Source organism: Geotrypetes seraphini, chromosome 2 (assembly GCF_902459505.1).
Source record: "Geotrypetes seraphini chromosome 2, aGeoSer1.1, whole genome shotgun sequence".
Taxonomy (NCBI): domain Eukaryota; kingdom Metazoa; phylum Chordata; class Amphibia; order Gymnophiona; family Dermophiidae; genus Geotrypetes; species Geotrypetes seraphini.
Window position 1 is genome coordinate 521,235,656 of NC_047085.1, and position 19,981 is coordinate 521,255,636.

The window sequence follows — 19,981 nt, forward strand, 5'->3', positions numbered from 1 at the left end:
TTTCTATGTTTCTATGTTTCTCTGGACCCTTTCGAGTAGTACCTTCAGGTGGCCAGGAAAATTAAAAATACGCAAATTAAGTCTCCTGTTATAGCTCTCCAATTGTTCCAGTCCTCTGTGTACCGACATCTTGTCTTTAACTAAAGCAGTCGTTACTGTATTTAAAGAGGACATTTCTTCATTAATACAGGCAAACTAAGAAAGATTTTCTCTCTTAATATCTTCAACAGTCTTAGTAAGAGAATCCACTTAACATACCAAGGCAGTTATTTCTTCTACGGATTTTAATAGTCCCATCTAGTCTTTGTAGCACCTTCCAGATAGCTTCCAGGGTTACCTCCGTGGGAGGGGGGGTTACAAGCTGAGATCCAGCTCCTAATATCTTCTTTCCAACAGCGCCTCTCACTACTGACTTATGCCCCTCAACAGATAAAGCTCTTGCAGCCACTTAGGTATCGAGGTTTTTTGACAATCAGTTAATGAGGCCACTGGGCACGGAGGAATAATGGGATCCAAGGGCGATAAAGATATGTTTCCGGCCCAAGTGCAGCAGTCACCTCTTTAACTGCAAACACAGCGTGGTTCTGCTCCCCGATAACAGAAGGAATTCTGGAGATGAAACTAAATATGCTCTGTTATAAGGGTGAAAAAATGTCTGCCAGCAAGGACAATACCTTTGCATTTAGTATGTGGCATTATTCAAAAGAAAAAAAAACTCCAGAGTAAACGAGCCCCAAGCACCGCCAGAGATACAACCCGCCATCTGGGCTCCTCCTCCCCATGAGGGACTGGAGAAAGAGAGCAACATTTTAACTCACATGGCCAAATTATCATTCATCCTCTCTGTTGTTTGTAAACTCTGGCCTAACGATCAACTCCTCACAGTTCCGACCAAAACCAAGGTTTCAATGAGGAACATAAGCAGTAGAGACAAAAGGGTGGGCTCTTTGTCAGTCTAAAGGAAAGGAAATTAGCAGGTAAGACCTAATTTCTCTTTCCATAGCATCCCTGAGCTGCTGGTATAGAGGAGAGCCAAATGAGCAGCATGGTTTCAGCAAAGGCAGATCTTGCCTGACGAACTTGCTGCACTTCTTCGAGGGAGTAAACAGACGGATAGACAAGGGCGACCCGGTCGACATTGTATATCTCGATTTTCAGAAGACATAAGAACATAAGAATTGCCGCTCACGCGGTGGCCCTCTGGTCAAAGACCAGCACCCTAACTGAGACTAGCCCTACTAGCGCACGTTCTTGTTCAGCAGGAACTTGTCTAACTTTACGAAGTAGTCGTTCATGCGGAACCTTGTCGAACGCCTTCTGAAAATCCAGATATACAAAGTCGACCAGATCGCCCTTGTCTATCTGTCTGTTTACATTCGACAAGGTTCCACATGAAAGACTACTTCATAAAATTGCAAGCCATGGAATCGAGGGTGAAATACGTGGATTAAAAACTGGCTGGAGCATAGGAAACAGCGAGTGGGGGGTAAATGGACAATAGTCGGACTGGAAGAGTGTCACCAGTGGGGTGCTGCAGGGCTCGGTGCTTGGACCCGTGCTCTTCAACATCTTTATAAATGATCTAGACCAGGGCTTGCGAGCTACTTTTAAAATGACCAAGTCAAAATGATCTACCAACAATAAAATTTTTAAAAAACACAAAGCACACTGTACACATAGAAAATGTTAATTATCATTCCTATTCCAGGGTTTTTCAAAGAGGTCAAAGCAGATGACTCTATGCACTATCACCTCAGTAACAACCATACAAAAATAGACAAATATACCCCCTCCCTATTTACTAAACCACGATAGCAGTTTTTAGCGCAGGGAGCTGCGCTGAATGCTCAGCGCTGCTCTCGACGCTCATAGGCTCCCTGCGCTAAAAAACTCTATTGCGGTTTAGTAAAAGGGGACCTTAGTGTAAAATATAGACAGCTGATATAAATTCAGACACATTTTGATCACTAAATTTAAAATAAAATAATTTTTCTTACCTTGTCTGGTGATTTCATGAGTCTCTGGTTGCACTTTCTTCTTCTGACTGTGCATCCAATCTTTCTTCCCTTCTTTTAGCCTGTATGCTTCCTCTCCTCCAGACCTCATTCCCTCCCCCAACTTTTCCTTCCTCTCTCCTTGCCCTTTCTTTCTCTCTGCCTCCCTTTCTTTTGTTCTGTTTCTCTTATTTCCTTCTGTCTCCCTGCCTGCCCTTTTTCTTTCTTTCTCCCTGCCCTCCCCCAAGCCACTGCCACTCCATCGGGGACCAGGACCCAAACTGCCATCGGGGACCAAGACCCAAACCGCCATCAATAACAGGCCTGAAAGCCGACGACGCCCCAAGCTCTCCCTGCTTCAGCCGACCAGCATCGCAATCGACCTATTGGGGAAAATGCTGCCGGGTCCTGCCTTCGCGGAAACAGAAAGTAGGCAGGACCCGGCAGCAAGAAGAGGAAATGCTTCATTAACCTGTCTCCCGCCTTAGCCCGTAGTGAATGCTTGCTTCAGGGCTCTCAACATGTGCGTGCCGGCTTCCCAACTCCCCCCCCCCCCGGACATAACTTCCGGTTTCGGAGGGAAGAGAAGAGAAGCCAGCACGCACACATTAGAGCCCGGAGCATAAGTTCGCTACGGGCTGAAATCTCCAAGCCGTTTTTTTTTTTATTTTCAGCAGCGGCGGCAGCAGCAGATGACAGCTAGGCCCTAGGGAGAATACAGAAGAAGGCTGATTGGCCCGGTAAATCAGGACGGCAACACTAGTCTAGAGATCGATTCACGTTGCCTTCCTGAGGTACTGGTCGATCGCGATCGACGTATTGGGCACCCCTGATCTAGACAGTGGTACGACGAGTGAGGTGATTAAATTTGCAGATGATACGAAGTTATTCAGAGTAATAAAGACACAGGGGGATTGTGAAGATCTACAAAGTGACATAATCAAGCTTGCAAAATGGGCCGCGACATGGCAAATGAGGTTCAATGTGGATAAGTGCAAAGTGATGCATGTTGGTAACAAAAATCCCATGAACAAATATAGGATATCCAGGGCGGTACTTGAAGAGACCTCCCAGGAAAGAGACTTGGGAGTTCTGATCGGCAAGTCGATGAAGCCGTCTGCGCAATGTGTGGCGGCGGCAAAAAGGGCAAACAGAATGCTAGGGATGATAAAGAAGGGGATCACGAACAGATCGGAGAAGGTTATCATGCCGCTGTACCAGGCCATGGTGCGCCTTCACCTGGAGTACTGCATCCAACACTGGTCGCTGTACATGAAGAAAGACACGATACTACTCGAAAGGGTCCAGAGAGCGACTAAATGGTTAAGGGGCTGGAGGAGTTGCCGTACAGTGAGAGATTAGAGAAACTGGGCTTCTTCTCCCTTGAAAAGAGGAGACTGAGAGGGGACATGATCGAAACGTTCAAAATACTGAAGGGAATAGACTTAGTAGATAAGGACAGGTTGTTCACTCTCTCCAAGGTAGGGCGAACGAGAGGGCACTCTCTAAAATTGAAAGGGGATAGATTCCGTATGAATGTAAGGAAGTTCTTCTTCACCCAGAGAGTGGTGGAAAACTGCAACGCTCTTCTGGAGTCTGTTGTAGGGGAAAACACCCTCCAGGGTTTCAAGACTAAGCTGGACAAGTTCCTGCTAAACTGGGACATATACAGGTGAGGCTGGACTCATTTTAGAGCACTGTCCTTTGATCTAGGGGCCGCAGCGTGAGCGGACTGCTGGTCTGACCCAGCAGCGGCAATTCTGATGTTCATTGAAGAGAAACACATCTGAGAAATGGCTATTTTCAAAAGAAAACGGTGGATGCTGTTTTAAAAATGGTCATGTTCTCTATTGGGATTATTGTGCGTGTTCTTTCTAAACTTGAGATTTAGATCAATTAAAAATGCCTCTATCAGCTAAAAAAAAAAAAAAGCAGACAATACAATCCTTACCTAGAGAGACCAGGGTCTGATAATTTTCCTCCATCACCTCCCTGTAAAGTTTCTTCTGCTCTTCATCTAAGTACGCCCACTCCTCCTCGGAGAAAGAGACAGCAATGTCCTCAAACGTCACCATTTCCTGGAAAACAAATCAGAAATACTCAGGGAAGGAGATTTGGGAAGGGTGTCTAGAATCATGAAAGACAATTCTATAAACCAGAAACACTTAGAGAAGGGGGATTTGGGGATTTAGCTGAAGCTTTTTTCAGTTATATAACAATGTGAGTCTACAGTAAGTACTTTCTTGTCCCAAAGGGTTCACAATTGTGAAAGACAATTCAAGAAACCGGTGCCTATGGTTATGCACCAAGGGCCTGATTCGATATAGTCCCCCTAAAGCAGGGGTCTCAAAGTCCCTCCTCTAGGGCCGCAATCCAGTCGGGTTTTCAGGATTTCCCCAATGAATATTGTGGCCCACTGTAGTGCAGAACAGGACTTTATAGCTCCTGCAGTGGAAACCCCAATATAGCACTTGGACGTGTGGCCCGAAATGGAACCACCCTGCAGGACCGGATTCCAAACCGGAATCAACACCAAAAGAAAGTCACTACAATTATCATTCAAAGAAATAATATCCTTTTATTCCTTTTTGTATCCAGGCAAGTAGTCTTTTCAAAATAGCTGCTAAGCTTGTCAGAATGTTCTATACAGCAGCACAAAGAAAAAAATAGCAATCCAAGCAAGCAAAAACCAGAATACAATAAAGTTCTTGCCTTGCATCCAGCAATGTTGTAACCTCAGCTATGTCTGAGAGTTTCAGCCCAACTCAGGCCTAGCACTGACTGCTCCACAGCAGGCAGTTTCAAAAACAAAAAACAAAAAAAACCAAACAGTTCAAGTCACTTATCCCAAAGCACAAGTGTTTCAAAGTTCCTCCAAGCCTCTGGCCAGTTTCACTCACTGCCAGGTAAAGGGGAGTGACAGGTTTTGCACACAAAAGTCCTTAATTTGACTTTTACAATTCCCTCCCAAGATATCAGCAAAACCTCACCCCAAAAATCACTCCCTAGCTTGCAAACAAAATGTTCCTCATACAGTCCAGCACCAACAAACTCCACTCACTGTTTGGGGGTGGAAGCAAAGTCCACCTGCATGGCTTCAGTAACCTCAGGAGCAAACTCTGCCAAACCTTCTTCAAATTCCATGGGCTGTTCTCCTGGAAACATGGGTTCCTCAGCCTGACCCGCCTCCAACACCTCCATTGGAACTGGTTTGCTGCTCCTGCTTGGCTGAGAGGACTCCCTAGGGAGAAAAGGATTAAACCTCCTCCCTAGCTTGCTTCCCTTACTGTTCTCTGGGACAGGTTTAAATATCTTAGGGCGACACCCTGCTTTGTCAGCCCTGGCAGTGTTCCAAGGGCCTCTTGGGCTCCCCCGGTGGTCAATGTCATTATTTGGCTCAGAAACTACCTGTCCCTTCCAAATTCCTCTCCGGGCTTTCTTTTCTGCTCCATTTTCTTTTTCCCTATCTGAGACCAGGGCAGGGAGGATACCTGGCTGGTCACAATATGCATGAGGTCTATGTGCATGCACTGCTTTCAATGCATATTCATTGAGGAAATCCTGAAAACCCGACTGGATTCAGCCCTCAAGGAGGGACTTTGAGATCCCTGCCCTAAAGTGAAGTGCCTAACACCTCCTACTTGGCTTTAATTGGAAGTTGAAAATTAGGCGCCTAGCTTGAAAAACACGATTCTGTAAACAAAGCAGGCGCCTAGTTCAAAGCATCTTCCTAAAAGTGGGAGTGGTTATGGAACAAATCATGGGTGTGCTTTCGAGATAGGAATACAGTCAGCCCCAATTCTGGTACAAAACCACCATGCCCACTGCAGATGAAACCTGGACCGAGATGGCTTCCAAGGGAACGGTCCCTGAGCCCTCGGACTGTTAATGCAGGCCAGCCACACATAGGAATCATGAGGGCTACAGATCTCTGGCCTAAGAGTCTGCATCTTCTTAGGGGAACCAAGAGCCTCTGCAGTACCATAAGTCTGATTTAAGGGAAAAAGAACATAAACACGAGTAAAACAGGAGATGTTTTGCTGTGAAGAGTGACTGGGGAAATCTAGCACTGCCTAGAGTGAGAAGGAGCAGAAGAATGTAAAGTGTATGTGTGTGTGTGATCCGTGTGCTTTGAATCTTAACAGCTGGTTTTAAGAAAGGTTTGGACAAGTTCCTGGAGGAAAAGTCCATAGTCTGTTATTGAGAAAGACACTGCTTGCCCTGGATCAGTACCATGAAATGTTGCTACTCTTTGGGTATAGGACAATTAAGCCATTGTGACCAGTGTTCCCTCTAAGCGGGCGGGTGTTGTGAGCAAACGTTTTTCACTGTGAGCTAAAAATATCGGGCGCCAGCAAGTTATGAGCCAAATAAATATGTTGTCAAAGTTGCTGATACATGAGGACGAGGTATTCAAAGGAATTTTAGGCCTACACGCTAAATTAAATAACGTTAAATAATATTTTTAAGAACCCAAAACAACGCATTAATTCTTGAAAGTACAAAATTCTTTATTAAGATTGTTCTCTTCTGCCTTTTTCTGATTTCCAAAAATTGTAAACACTGTCTATGTTTACATTATTTCCTGTGGCTAAATAAAGTTTGATTCTAATTAGGCATTCCAAATGTTCTACTCTTAACTTATTACGAGTCTTTGTCTTTATAGCATTCATCAAGCTAAATCCTCTCTCACAATCGGCACTTGAAGCCTGAAAGGTGCCACACACGTCTAATAGAGCATTTAGTCCACTGAACTGTTTATGCTGCTGAGCAAAATTGTACATTTCCTGAAGCGTTTGTATAGCTCCTGCTTTTACTTTTTCAGCAATAATATATTTGAACTCCGAATATTCTGAAATAAGCTGCCTTTTGAAACAATGTTCATCATCTTTGTTCATTAACAGAAAATAACGGTTAGATAATCGTGAAAATTGTTCGTTTCCAAATGTAAATTCCTCTAAGTTGGACGGATTTGAGATACAGTCTTTGTCGAAAACACGCCAGTCCTCTAATTCATTGTCAGGAAATCTTTTGTCCATATGATCACAAGTTTGTGTAATAAATGTAAGAATATGATCTGTTTTAATTACAGAATTACAAGATGAAATGAGAGTTTCAACATTTTCATTGAAATGTGGTTTTTCTCCCAGATATTGAGATCTGAGTTTCCTTAATTTGGCTTTAGTGAACTGGAATGCATCCAAAGGTGCCAAACAACTCTTCTGAAGAAGCTTACACAGTGATCCAAGCTCCTCAAGAACATCGCAGAGAATAAATAGCGCAACTTTAAATTCCAGATTACTCAATTTAGTCAGGCAGTATTTGTGCACGGGATCATTGTCTTCTTCCACCTGTTCTTGACAATATTCTAACAGGATGTCATAATTTCTAACCACTGCACTTACAGCAAAGTGCCGAGACAGCCACCTAACATCATGTATAGCTTTAAATGAAATGACATCTGAGTCTGCAGCATTAGCAATATCCTCCAGTTTGGCTTTTCATACGCTCGATCTACTGAAAATCGTATACACGGTGCGTATTAGAGTTTCGATCTCTTTCATGAATGGGATCGTTTTCCATGCATCGTCTATGCCTAGATCTTCGCGGTGAGCTACACAGTGTTGCTCTAGAAGATGAGGAACTGATTGACGTAACTTTGCAGCTACACCATTATGCTTCCCAAGCATGACTGATGCTCCATCGGACGTGAACATGACCATACGACTGAAATCTAAATCGTTCTCACTATAAAACTGCTTTATAGCATCAACTATAGCTGTGCTGTCACAAGCAGTTAGATGTTTGATGCCAGCAAAAACTGTCTCATGAATGTTGCTGCCACTTCTTCTAAATTTAATGTATATTATGAGCATTTTCGAAACAGAAATATCAGTACTTTCATCAATTATTAGGGTATGAAAAGGAGACCTCCGGATTTCTGTAAATGTTTCCCGTTTAACAATGGCATTTATGCAGTCAAGGAACTCGAAAGCATAGTTTTTGCTTCTCCAGCTATCAGGTATTTTTACGTATTTAGCCATATGATTGTGAATTTCCTGGACGGATAGCATGGACGAATTCAACTTTACCGCTAGCAATATATTATCAATTAAAATGTTAACTCCCTCTGGACTTGATTTATATCTCTGTGCGTATTCGATTCTGTTGTTCCGACTATCGGGAGTTTCTTTCAAGAAATTCATTAGAAAACCTCGGCTTTGATTGTGAAGCTTTTGAACCGCTTCTAAATGAGAATTATGATTCAGATGACGCTTTAAATAATCAATTTTCCACTCAGACCAAGTCTTCCCTGTGCTCCATTCTCCGTTAACACCTGCTTTTCGGCATAATAATAATAATAATAACTTTATTCTTGTATACCGCAATACCATGGAAGTTCAATGCGGTTAACAATAGAAGAGACTGTACATTTACAGCGATGATACATATTATAGTGTTGTTACATTTACAGAGATGTTACATAAAATAGCAGTAATAAAAAGTCATATACTGAAGAGGAGGCTATGCATATACAGCGATGTTACATGTTATAGCGGTGATACATTTACAGTGATGTTAGATGTGAGGAAATGATAAGGCAGGGCAATTAGATAACACAGAGATAGAGTAAGAGAGGCCATAGTGGCTTGGGAGGGGGGCGTAGTCAGAGGGCATGGAGGCATATCGAGGTCAGGAGGGTGCAGGGAAGGGGGGGAAGGCAGCGTTAGCGGAATTTGTCGAAGAGGTAGGTTTTTAGTGACTTCCTGAACAGGTGGTAGGGCGGGGAGTTGGAAATGAGGGCAGTAAGGCAATTGTTCCATTTGCCCGCTTGGAATGCTAGGGTTCTATCAGTGAATCTCTTGTAGAGGCAGCCTTTTAGGGAGGGAAAGGTGAATAGGTGGGCGTTTCGTGTGCGAGAGGGGCCTGCTATAGGGAGCAAATTAATGCGTTGTCCGTGTCGCTATATTCGAATATTTCTTTCATCGCCACTGTTTTCCGTCCACTCGCGTGCGGCAACGTGGTGTCAACCAAAAACTCGGTCAGCCATTCCTTCTTAAATTGGCTGCACTTTTTCTTTGTGCTGCTACCAAACTCTTCATTCTCTTTACGCTTCGACATTTTCGAATGGATTTAAAAATTATTTGACTGAATCTATGGAAGATCGCAAAAGAAAGTTTATGCACACGCTTCAAACGATCGAAACTTGAAAAGAACTTGCTTCATGCATGTATAGATAAACAATGGCGCTCGTGCGGCCTCAGTTTTGTAGCGCATTACTAATTTACTAGTAGTAGTACCGTGTTTCCCCGATGATAAGGCAGGGCCATCAAATAAGACAGACCCCCTTTTTAGACAAAAATATAAAATAAGGCACCCCCGCAAATAAGCCACCCACCGATACCTGCGCTTACCCGAATCGAGTGGTACGGTGGGTGACTTCATGTGGTGCCTAGTGCAGGAAATCACTCGCGTCTGCTCTGACCGCCTCTTCCTGCACGAAGTCGGGCCTTATCCAATCAGGAGCTGCATGTCAAAGCAGCTCCTGATTGAATAAGACCCGGCTTCTTGCAAGAAGAGGCGGTCGGAGCGTAAGCGAGTCCGGCTGCCTCTCCTTGTTGGCGAGCTGAGCGGACCGTCGGGATCGACCCCCCGCACCCCCTAGGTACGCCTCTGCAAGTCTTGCCTTGCCCGGATTTGCCGCTCTCTTCCGGTGTTACTCCCCCCCCCCCCCACCCGACTCTCCTCTCGCCGCCCTGCCATCTGCCGTACGCCTCTTCCGATCGCCCCCCTCCCTGCTCGCACCCCCACCCCGACGTCCGATTCCTCCCCCAGCCTCCCCTTACCTTTGCGACGCGTTACATGGACTGCCAGCTCGCTGGGGCCAGCTGAGCCTGCCTGCAAGCACGTGTGTGCGCTGTGACGAGAAACTTGTGCGCTGCGATGTAATATTTTGTGCGCCAGCGCACGCCAGCGCAGCTTAGCGGGAACACTGATTGTGACATCACTGATGAGGTTGGCTCTGAGGCACTGTGGAATGAGGCATTATGACATCACAATCTCAGCTCTGGAATGTTGCTCTCATTGGGGTTCCGGAATCTTGCTATTCTTTGAGATGCTGGAATGTTGCTTTTTTTTTTTTTTATTCAATTTTCTAGACCATTCTCCCAGGAGAGCTTAGAACGGTTTACATTTATTTATTTGGTACTCAAGCATTTTTCCATGTCTGTCCTGGTGAGCTCACAATCTGTCACAATGCTTTTCCACCCTTTGGAACTCCGTTCTATCAAACACTACTTTGATTTCCCCACCTTCAGATTGCTGGTCCAATCCCTAATCTTAAGCACCCTGGATTATTGTAACATCATATACTTGGGTTCCTTCAAGAAAACTATTAAACGTCTTAGACTCATTCAGAACACCTCCGTCCGCCTCATCTATGGGCTCAATAAGTCTGACCATGTTAGCCCTTTCTACAAAAAACTTCATTGGCTTCCAATTGAAGCAAGGGTCATCTTCAAATTTGCCTGCCTCTGCTTCAAAACCTTAACTGACTCATCCCCGATATACCTGTCACGCCACTTTGTGTTCCCAGTCTCCAACCGTACACGCAATGCCCACCTGCTTGCCTACCCCTCTCCAAAGGGATGCATCTACAAAAGATTCCTGGACAAAACCCTCTCGTTCCAAGCTGGCAAATGGAATGACTGCTTGACCACCCTCATCTCTCTTGCCCCAGCCTACCTAGCCTTCAGAAATTCTCTCAAAGCATACCTCTTTGATAAATTTCTCTAACCCCTATCACTCCTGACCAATCTACTAAACCCTACCCTGCCTCCCTTCCTTCCCTTTCCTTATACCTCTTCTCCCCCGGATCTTACCATCCCCATCCTGCACTCCCTTGTAATTGTTACTAGATTATTTTGTTATTGCAACTGGTTACATTTCCCTGGTTAATCTAACTCTCTGTATCTTCGCTGTATATGTACAGTCTCTTCTCCTGTAAACTGCTCTGAACTGTTTTGTGGTATTGCGGTATACAAAAATAAAGTTATTATTATTATTATTATTAATAATGTATCTGGGGCAATGGGGGATTAAGTGACTTGCCCAGGGTCACAAGGAGCAGCGTGGGATTTGAATCCACAACCTCAGGGTGCGGAGGCTGCAGCTTTAACCACTCTAGAAATCAAAATATAGTAAAAATGAGCCAAGTCTAGGCCAGTGAAGCCATTGTGACATCACTGATGAGGTTGGCTCTTATTGGTGGAACGAGGCATTGTGACATCACAGCATCAGCTCTGGTTACCAGAGACAGACACTTTTCACGCTATTTATTTATTCAATTTCCTATGTTAATCTCCCAGGAGAGCTCAGAACGTTTTACATGAATTTATTCAGGTACTCGAGCATTTTTCCCGTCTGTCCCAGAGAACTTACAATCTCTCTAATGTACCTGGGGCAATGGGGGGGGGGGTTAAGTGACTTCCCCAGGGTCACAGGATTTGAACCCACAACCTCAGGGTGCCGAGGCTGGAGCTCTAACCACTGATCCACCTTCAAAGTCAGACTCTAGGGGGCAGCCAAGCAAATTTCTTTTTCAACCTTCTATTGGAGTCTCCAGAACAGGAAGTGGAAACCGATTGGCCGCTGAGTCAGAAGACCAGAGGGAGGTGGGGGAGGGGGAGAACCTCTTACCCGGGCAGAAGCTCCTTCAGGCATTTTCCTCTGCTTTTAAGGGCCTTTTCTCTGGCTGGGGGAGTGAAGAGACTTCCGGTTGATCCGCCAACCAATAGGAAACAGACAGACGACACCACAAAGGGGAGGTGGAAGCGCTCTTCACTGCCGATTGGTCACAACGCGCTACAGGGCGGGAAGACTACGAAAACGGCCCGCCCCGCGAGCGCTGATTGGGCCCGGGGGAGGGGAGGCGTTTCAGCCAGAATCTCAAAGGGGGCGGAGCTCTACGCGGAAGCGCTCTTCACTTCCGATTGGTCACAAATGGGCCCCGGGGCGGGAAGAGTACGAGAACGGCGCTGATTGGGCCCGGGGGAGGGTAGGCGTTGCAGCTCCAATTGGGAACTCATTGGTCACAATCTTCGCTGTAGGCGGAGGGCTGTGATGTCATCTGGTCGCAGACGGATGACATCACAGAGGGGAGGCGGAGTTCTACCCTGAGCCAGTCTTCTCAGGCTCCACCCCTTTCACTGCGGATTGGTCAGAATGATCCCTGGGGCGGGAAGAGTAAGAAACACCGGGAGAGAAGGAGGCGTTTCTGCTGCTTCTGGCCCTTATTGGTCGGAATCTTCGGGTGGGCGGATGACATCACAGGGAGAGCCTCGGTAGCACGCATGCGCTCCGTCTACAGCGAAGATTGTGGACCAATGAGTTCCCAAAAGGAGCTGCAACGCCTACCCTCCCCCGGGCCCAATCAGCGCCGTTCTCGTACTCTTCCCGCCCCGGGGCCCATTTGTGACCAATCGGCAGTGAAGAGCGCTTCCGCGTAGAGCTTCGCTCCCTTTGAGATTCTGGCGAATGAGCTCCAGGAACTGAAACACCTCCCCTCCCCCGGGCCCAATCAGCGCTCGCGGGGCGAGCCGTGACAATCAGCAGTGAAGAGCGCTTCCGCGTAGAGCTCCGCCCCCTTTGAGATTCTGGCGAATGAGCTCCTTTCAGGGCTTAGAAGGCGGACCTTTCTCTTACTCTTCCATTGTGTCCAATCAGCAGTGAAGAGCGCTTTGTGGTGTCGTCTGTTTGTTTCCTATTGGTTGGCGGATCAACCGGAAGTCTCTTCACTCCCCCAGCCAGAGAAAAGGCGCTAAAAGCAGAGGAAAATGCCTGAAGGAGCTTCTGCCCGGGTAGGAGGTTCCCCCTCCTCCACCTCTCCCTGGGTTTCTGCCTCAGCGGCCAATCGGTTTCCACTTCCTGTTCTGGACTCTCGAATAGAAGGTTGAAGAAGAAATTTGCTTGGCTCAACTCAACTCAACTTTAGGTTTGTATAGCGCATCATCTCTCCATTCGCAAAGCTCGAAGGAACTCCAGAGGAGGGAAGGATGAAGAGGAAATTTAGAGGACTAGAAGAATCGGAGAGGAAGGAAGAGTTAGATTTTTGAGAATAACCAGGTTTACGGAAGAGTTGGAGGGAGCTCAGATTCCTAAGGGACGAAAATAAGATTAAATATTGAACTAAGGCCGGTATTGGGCAGACTTGCACGGTCTTTGTCTGTATATGGTCGTTTGGTGGAGGATGGGCAGGGGAGGGCTTCAATGGCTGGGAGGGTGTAGATGGGCTGGAGTAAGTCTTAACAGAGATTTTGGCAGTTGGAACCCAAGCACAGTACAGGGTAAAGCTTTGGATTCTTGCCCAGAAATAGCTAAGAAGAAAAATTAAAAATTTAAATTGAATCAAGTTGGGCAGACTGGATGGACCATTCGGGTCTTTATCTGCCGTCATCTACTATGTTATGTTACTATGTTCCAGAGCTCAGTGATTCTGAAAGGGAGGGAGACGCCTTAAAGAGAGGGAAAGGAGAGTCAGTTTTTGGGTGGATCTAGTGGAATTGGGGTTAGAGGAATTCCAAGAAAGAGGAATAAAGGGGAGGGGGAGGATGCCTTGTAGGATCTTGAAAGTAAGGCAGGCACATTTGAAGTGGACTGAGATTATCGGAAGCCAGTGGAGCTTGGACAAAAGTGGTGAGACGTGGTCGATTTTGCTTTTTGCGAAGATAAGCTTAACAGCGAAAGGGGAGGGGGAGGATGCCTTGTAGGATCTTGAAAGTAAGGCAGGCACATTTGAAGTGGACTCTGGAGATTATCAGAAGCCAGTGGAGCTTGGACAAAAGTGGTGAGACGTGGTCGATTTTGCTTTTTGCGAAGATAAGCTTAACAGCGGCATTTTGAATTCGTTGGAGTCTTTGAAGGTTTTTCTTTGTTAGGCATAGGTAGATAGAGTTGCAATAGTCCAGTCTGGAAAGGATGGTGGATTGGATAAGGACGGCAAAGTGTTTTTGAAGGAAACAGGTTCTCACTTTCCTCAGCATGTGAAGGCTGAAGAAACATTTTACTTGAGTATTCAAGATGCAGGGTGGGGCCAGAGGACAGAGGGATGGAGGTGGGCTGTTGGTCCAATTTTGGGCCAAGCCAGAGAGGTTTTGTTTTGGATTCGTTCAGTTTCATCTGCACAGTCCGTAATCTCTGCCTCAGGATTGAAGGTTCGATATACATGAGGATATGTTCGCAGAGAGGTTGGTGAGGTTCCGGTCGGTCTCAAGGAGGACAAAGATGTCATCTGCGTAAGTGTACAGTGTTTCAAGGGGGGAGAGATGGAGGAGTTTAAGGGAGGACATATAAATGTTGAAAAGGATAGGGGAGAGAGGTGAGCCTTGTGGGATTCCACAGATCGGGTTCCAGGGGGAGGAAAAAGTGCCCTTTATGTTGACTGTGTAGGAGCGGGAGCATAAGAACTTCGAGAACCAATCAAGGACTGTGGAGTTAATGCCTATCTCGGTGAGTTGGTAAAGTAGGATATCATGATGGACAACATCAAAAGCTGCAGAGAGGTCGAATTGAAGAAGGACGGCGAACTTGTTACGAGAATGGAGATGTTGAACTTTTGAAATTAAGGAGGTCAGAGGGGATTCGGTGTTGAAGTTGGGACGGAAGCCGTATTGGTAGGGTAACAGAATGGTGAATTTTTCAAGGTAGGAAGATAGTTGAGTGGATATGATGGATTCTAGCATCTTGGTAAGGAGAGGAATGTTTGCTATTGGACGGTAGCTGGATGGTGTAGAGGGATCTAGATCAGGTTTTTTCAGTAGTGGGGTTAAGGAGATATGGCCCATTTCTGGGGAGGATAGACCCGAGTGGAGGGCGGAGTTTATGAGAATGGTAAGAGATGAGATGGCCTGAAGGGGGAGTGTTCTCGTAAAGGTAGGTGGGTAATGGATCCAAGGTACAATTGCAGGATTTCAATTTGAGGCAGAGATTACGGACCAGGGATTCAGAAACAAGTTCGAAGGAAGACCAGGATCTGTCAGCTGGGATAGGGTAGGAGTCTGTAAGGATAGGGTTGGGGTCGATTGGAATCGGAGATTTGTAGGAGATTGCAGGAGGGAAGGAGCGCCTCAAGGTGGAGACCTTGTCGCTGAAGAACTTTGCCAGAGACTCTGCTGAGGGGGAGGAGGGGAGGATGGAGGCATTTTTAGAGGTTAAGGAACGCCAGATGTTAAATAATGTGCTACTCTGGTTGTTGGATTTGGATATTTTGTCACCGTAGAAGTTTTTCCTTGCTTTTTTTTAGAACAGTATTGTAGAATTTAATATTGACTCTCCAGGAGTGTCGGTCTGTAGGGTATTTAGATTTTTTCCATTTTCGTTCCAGAGCTCGGCATTTCTGTTTCAGTTCTCTGTGGTATGGGAGGTACCAAGGGGCCTTGTGGGAATAGGAGATGGTTTTAGTGGAGAGAGGGGTGAGGGAAAGGAAGGTGGACTCGGAGAGAGCGACCCAGTTTTGCCAGTTCGTTTCTGGTTCTGCAGGTTTAGGGATGGGGGAGAATTTGTCAAGAAAATTGGTCCAGAACAGATTGCTTGAGATTTTTTTGCGGAAGGTAATAGAATTTGAGGTGCGGGATGGGGGCCCAAAATGTGACATGAAGATTGGGAGACAGAAAGCCCCTAGGAAGTGATCGGACCAGGGGACGATTTCCCAGCGAATGTCAGTGGTTGGCTGCCCCCTAGAATCTGACTTTCAAGGTGGATCAGTGGTTAGAGCTCCAGCCTCGGCACCCTGAGGTTGTGGGTTTAAATCCTGTGCTGCTCCCTGGACCCTGGGTAAGTCACTTAATCCCCCATTGCTCAAGGTACATTAGAGAGATTGTAAGTCCTCTGGGACAGACGGGGAAAAATGCTCGAGTACCTGAATAAATTCATTTAAAACATTCTGAGCTCTCCTGGGAGATTAACATAGAAAATTGAATAAATAAATAGCGTGAAAAGTGTCTGTCTCTGGTAACCAGAGCTGATGCTGTGATGTCACAATGCCTCGTTCCACCAATAAGAGCCAACCTCATCAGTGATGTCACAATGGCTTCACTGGCCTAGACTTGGCTCATTTTTACTACATTTTGATTTCTAGAGTGGTTAAAGCTGCAGCCTCCGCACCCTAAGGTTGTGGATTCAAATTCCACACTGCTCCTTGTGACCCTGGGCAAGTCACTTAATCCCCCATTGCCCCAGATACATTAGACAGATGTGAGCTCACCGGGACAGACAGGGAAAAATGCTTGCGTACCAAATAAATTCATGTAAACCGTTCTGAGCTGTCTTGAATAAAGAAAAAAAAATAAAAAAAGATCTTCTGTTCTAGCTTTAGACACAGAAGTGGGGGGCTCTTTTTCTGAGCTCTACTGCACCCCCTAAGTGCTGAACTGCCCAGTCTAGTCCTATGGGCGGCTTTGGAAAAGACCCAAGAGGTGCTTTCCAATGTGGTCTTGCTGAAACTTAGAGCTCCTTTTACGAAGCCGCATTGGGGCTTTAACGCGCTAGACCTTAACGCCAGCATTGAGCTGGCGTTAGTTCTAGCTGTGTAGCACGTGCTAAAAACACTAACACGCCTTGGTAGGTGTTCGTTCTCCCCCCTCCTCTTCTTTTCTCACGCTTATAGAACTATAAAGAAACACTAGCTTGTGCTCAGAATCAAATTGTTTACTAATATGTCGATATGAAGACAATATAAGTCTCGATGGCAGGCAAGGTATCTTCTGATTTCTGGACAGAAGCCCCCTATTTATTTATTTATTTCGATTTTTGTCCCGTTCTCCCAGAAGCTCAGGATGGGTTACAAGTAGACATTCCCAATCGTTTGAAAACAGACTAGTCGTGACAACAAATAGGTTACAGTAGACAATAACGGAGCTTATTCTAGAGACCAGACTGGTCATAGCAAAGAGTACGAGGAGAAGTATATTGAGGAGGCAGTTTTTAATGCCCCAATTGGAGGAAGAGGAAGGCCTTTACTGCTCTACGGAAGGTCATTAGTGAGTCTAGCGACCTGAACTGTGTGGGTAGTCAGTTCCATAGCTGAGGTAGGAAATGGCTGTAGGATCGTTTGTACGTCGTACTAATTCGGAGGGATCTCCCTGCGGGAGTGCTGAGTCTTTGTTCTGCTTTGGATGGAAGGGGGCGGTTAGGGGTGTATAGGCGTAGCTTGAATGCTTTTTTTTCTCTCTCCCTTTCTCTTTTTCTCTCTTTCCCTCTGTTTTTCTCTCTTTCTTTCTCTCTCTGTTTCTCGCTCTCTTTTTCTTTATTTTATTTATTTATTTCGATTTCTGTCCCGTTCTCCCAGAAGCTCAGAATGGGTTACAAGTAGACATCCACAATCGTTTGAAAATAGACTAGTCATGACAACAAATAGGTTACAGTAGACAATAACAGAGCTTATTCTAGAGACCAGACTGGTCATAGTGAAGAGTACGAGGAGAAGTATATTGAGGAGGCAGTTTTTAATGCCCCAATTGGAGGAAGAGGAAGGTCTTTACTGCTCTACGGAAGGTCATTAGTGAGTCTAGCGACCTGAACTGTGTGGGTAGTCAGTTCCATAGCTGAGGTAGGAAATGGCTGTAGGATCGTTTGTACGTCGTACTAATTTGGAGGGATCTCCCTGCGGGAGTGCTGAGTCTTTGTTCTGCTTTGGAATGGAGGGGGCGGTTAGGGGTGTATAGGCGTAGCTTGAATGCTTTTTTTTCTCTCTCTTTTTCTCTCTTTCCCTCTGTTTTTCTCTCTTTCTTTCTCTCTCTGTTTCTCGCTCTCTTTTTCTTTTTCTTTCTCTTTCTCTTTATTTTATTTATTTATTTCGATTTCTGTCCCGTTCTCCCAGAAGCTCAGAACGGGTTACAAGTAGACATCCACAATCGTTTGAAAATAGACTAGTCATGACAACAAATAGGTTACAGTAGACAATAACAGAGCTTATTCTAGAGACCAGACTGGTCATAGCGAAGAGTACGAGGAGGAGTATATTGAGGAGGCAGTTTTTAATGGCCCGATTGGAGGAAGAGGAAGGTCTTTACTGCTCTACGGAAGGTCATTAGTGAGTCTAGCGACCTGAACTATATGGGTAGTCGGTTCCATAGCTGAGGTAGGAAATGGCTGTAGGATCGTTTGTACGTCGTACTCATTCGGAGGGATCTCCCTGCGGGAATGCTGAGTCTTTTTTTTCTGCTTTGGAGCGGAGTTAGGGGTGTACAGGCGTAGCTTGGATGCTATTAGCCCTCTTTCTACCTTGAGCATTCCCCATTTTCCTCATCCTCTTTCCCTGGTCTTTTGAGGGGCAGTGTAGTGATTTTTTGCTTTGGGTGGAATAAGTATGCTATGCTACGATAAGAACATAAGACTAGCCTTATTGGGTCAGACCAATGGTCCATCAAGCCCAGTAGCCTGTTCTCACGGTGGCCAATCCAGGTCACTAGTACTTGGCTAAAACCCAAAGAGTAGCAACATTCCAGCATCTCAAAGAATAGCAAGATTCCGGAACCCCAATGAGAGCAACATTCCAGAGCTGAGATTGTGATGTCATAATGCCTCATTCCACAGTGCCTCAGAGCCAACCTCATCAGTGATGTCACAATGGCTTAATTGTCCTATACCCAAAGAGTAGCAACATTTCATGGTACCGATCCAGGGCAAACAGTGGCTTCCCCCATGTCTTTCTCAATAACAGACTATGGACTTTTTCTCCAGGAAATTGTCCAAACCTTTCTTAAAACCAGCTGTTAAGATTCAAAGCATGCGGATCACACACACACATACACTTTACATTCTTCTGCTCCTTCTCACTCTAGGCAGTGCTAGATTTCCCCAGTCATACTCTCCACAGCAAAACATCTCCTGTTTTACTCGTGTTTATGTTCTTTTTCCCTTAAATCAGACTTATGGTACTGCAGAGGCTCTCGGTTCCCCTGAGAAGATGCAGACTCTTAGGCCAGAGATCTGTAGCCCTCATGATTCCTATGTGTGGCTGGCCTGCATTAACAGTCCGAGGGCTCAGGGACCGTTCCCTTGGAAGCCGTCTCGGTCCATGTTTCATCTGCAGTGGGCATGGTGGTTTTGTACCAGAATTGGGGCTGACTGTATTCCTATCTCGAAAGCACACCCATGATTTGTTCCATAACCACTCCCACTTTTAGGAAGATGCTTTGAACTAGGCGCCTGCTTTGTTTACAGAATCGTGTTTTTCAAGCTAGGCGCCTAATTTTCAACTTCCAATTAAAGCCAAGTAGGAGGTGTTAGGCACTTCACTTTAGGGCAGGGATCTCAAAGTCCCTCCTTGAGGGCTGAATCCAGTCGGGTTTTCAGGATTTCCTCAATGAATATGCATTGAAAGCAGTGCATGCACATAGACCTCATGCATATTCATTGGGGAAATCCTGAAAACCCAACTGGATTGTGGCCCTAGAGGAGGGACTTTGAGACCCCTGCTTTAGGGGGACTATATCGAATCAGGCCCTTGGTGCATAACCATAGGCACCGGTTTCTTGAATTGTCTTTCACAATTGTGAACCCTTTGGGACAAGAAAGTACTTACTGTAGACTCACATTGTTATATAACTGAAAAAAGCTTCAGCTAAATCCCCAAATCCCCCTTCTCTAAGTGTTTCTGGTTTATAGAATTGTCTTTCATGATTCTAGACACCCTTCCCAAATCTCCTTCCCTGAGTATTTCTGATTTGTTTTCCAGGAAATGGTGACGTTTGAGGACATTGCTGTCTCTTTCTCCGAGGAGGAGTGGGCGTACTTAGATGAAGAGCAGAAGAAACTTTACAGGGAGGTGATGGAGGAAAATTATCAGACCCTGGTCTCTCTAGGTAAGGATTGTATTGTCTGCTTTTTTTTTTTTTTAATTCTTTATTCATTTTTAAACGTGCAATAAGTGCATCAATATAATATAACAAATAGATCATAAATATATTACTTAATGCTATTAACCCCCA

The 19,981-nt window shown here is 45.6% G+C and overlaps 2 protein-coding genes across 8 annotated transcripts in view; one reads left to right on the forward strand and one right to left on the reverse strand.

Moving 5' to 3' along the window:
- The window catches only part of LOC117354704 (gastrula zinc finger protein XlCGF52.1-like), a 31,104-nt gene extending 19,214 nt beyond the window's left edge, over positions 1-11,890 (reverse strand). For 3 of the 5 annotated variants that reach the window (XM_033932596.1, XM_033932591.1, XM_033932592.1), the window contains exons 1-2: positions 11,694-11,890; positions 3,946-4,072 (exon numbers count right to left, since the gene is read on the reverse strand). In XM_033932596.1, the coding sequence (XP_033788487.1) occupies positions 3,946-4,072; positions 11,694-11,717 (151 nt within the window). In that variant the 5' untranslated portion in view covers positions 11,718-11,890. Of the gene's footprint in view, positions 1-3,945; positions 4,073-5,055; positions 5,356-11,451; positions 11,579-11,693 lie in introns of those variants that run through there. The other 2 variants (XM_033932595.1, XM_033932593.1) reach the window with 2 other exon arrangements.
- Positions 11,891-12,759: 869 nt separating this feature from the next.
- LOC117354709 (oocyte zinc finger protein XlCOF6-like) overlaps positions 12,760-19,981 on the forward strand; it is a 49,561-nt gene continuing 42,339 nt past the window's right edge. For 2 of the 3 annotated variants that reach the window (XM_033932605.1, XM_033932606.1), the window contains exons 1-2: positions 12,822-12,853; positions 19,729-19,855. In XM_033932605.1, coding sequence (XP_033788496.1) covers positions 12,830-12,853; positions 19,729-19,855 — 151 coding nt within the window. In that variant the 5' untranslated portion in view covers positions 12,822-12,829. Of the gene's footprint in view, positions 12,988-19,728; positions 19,856-19,981 lie in introns of all 3 variants that reach the window. The other variant, XM_033932607.1, reaches the window with a different exon arrangement.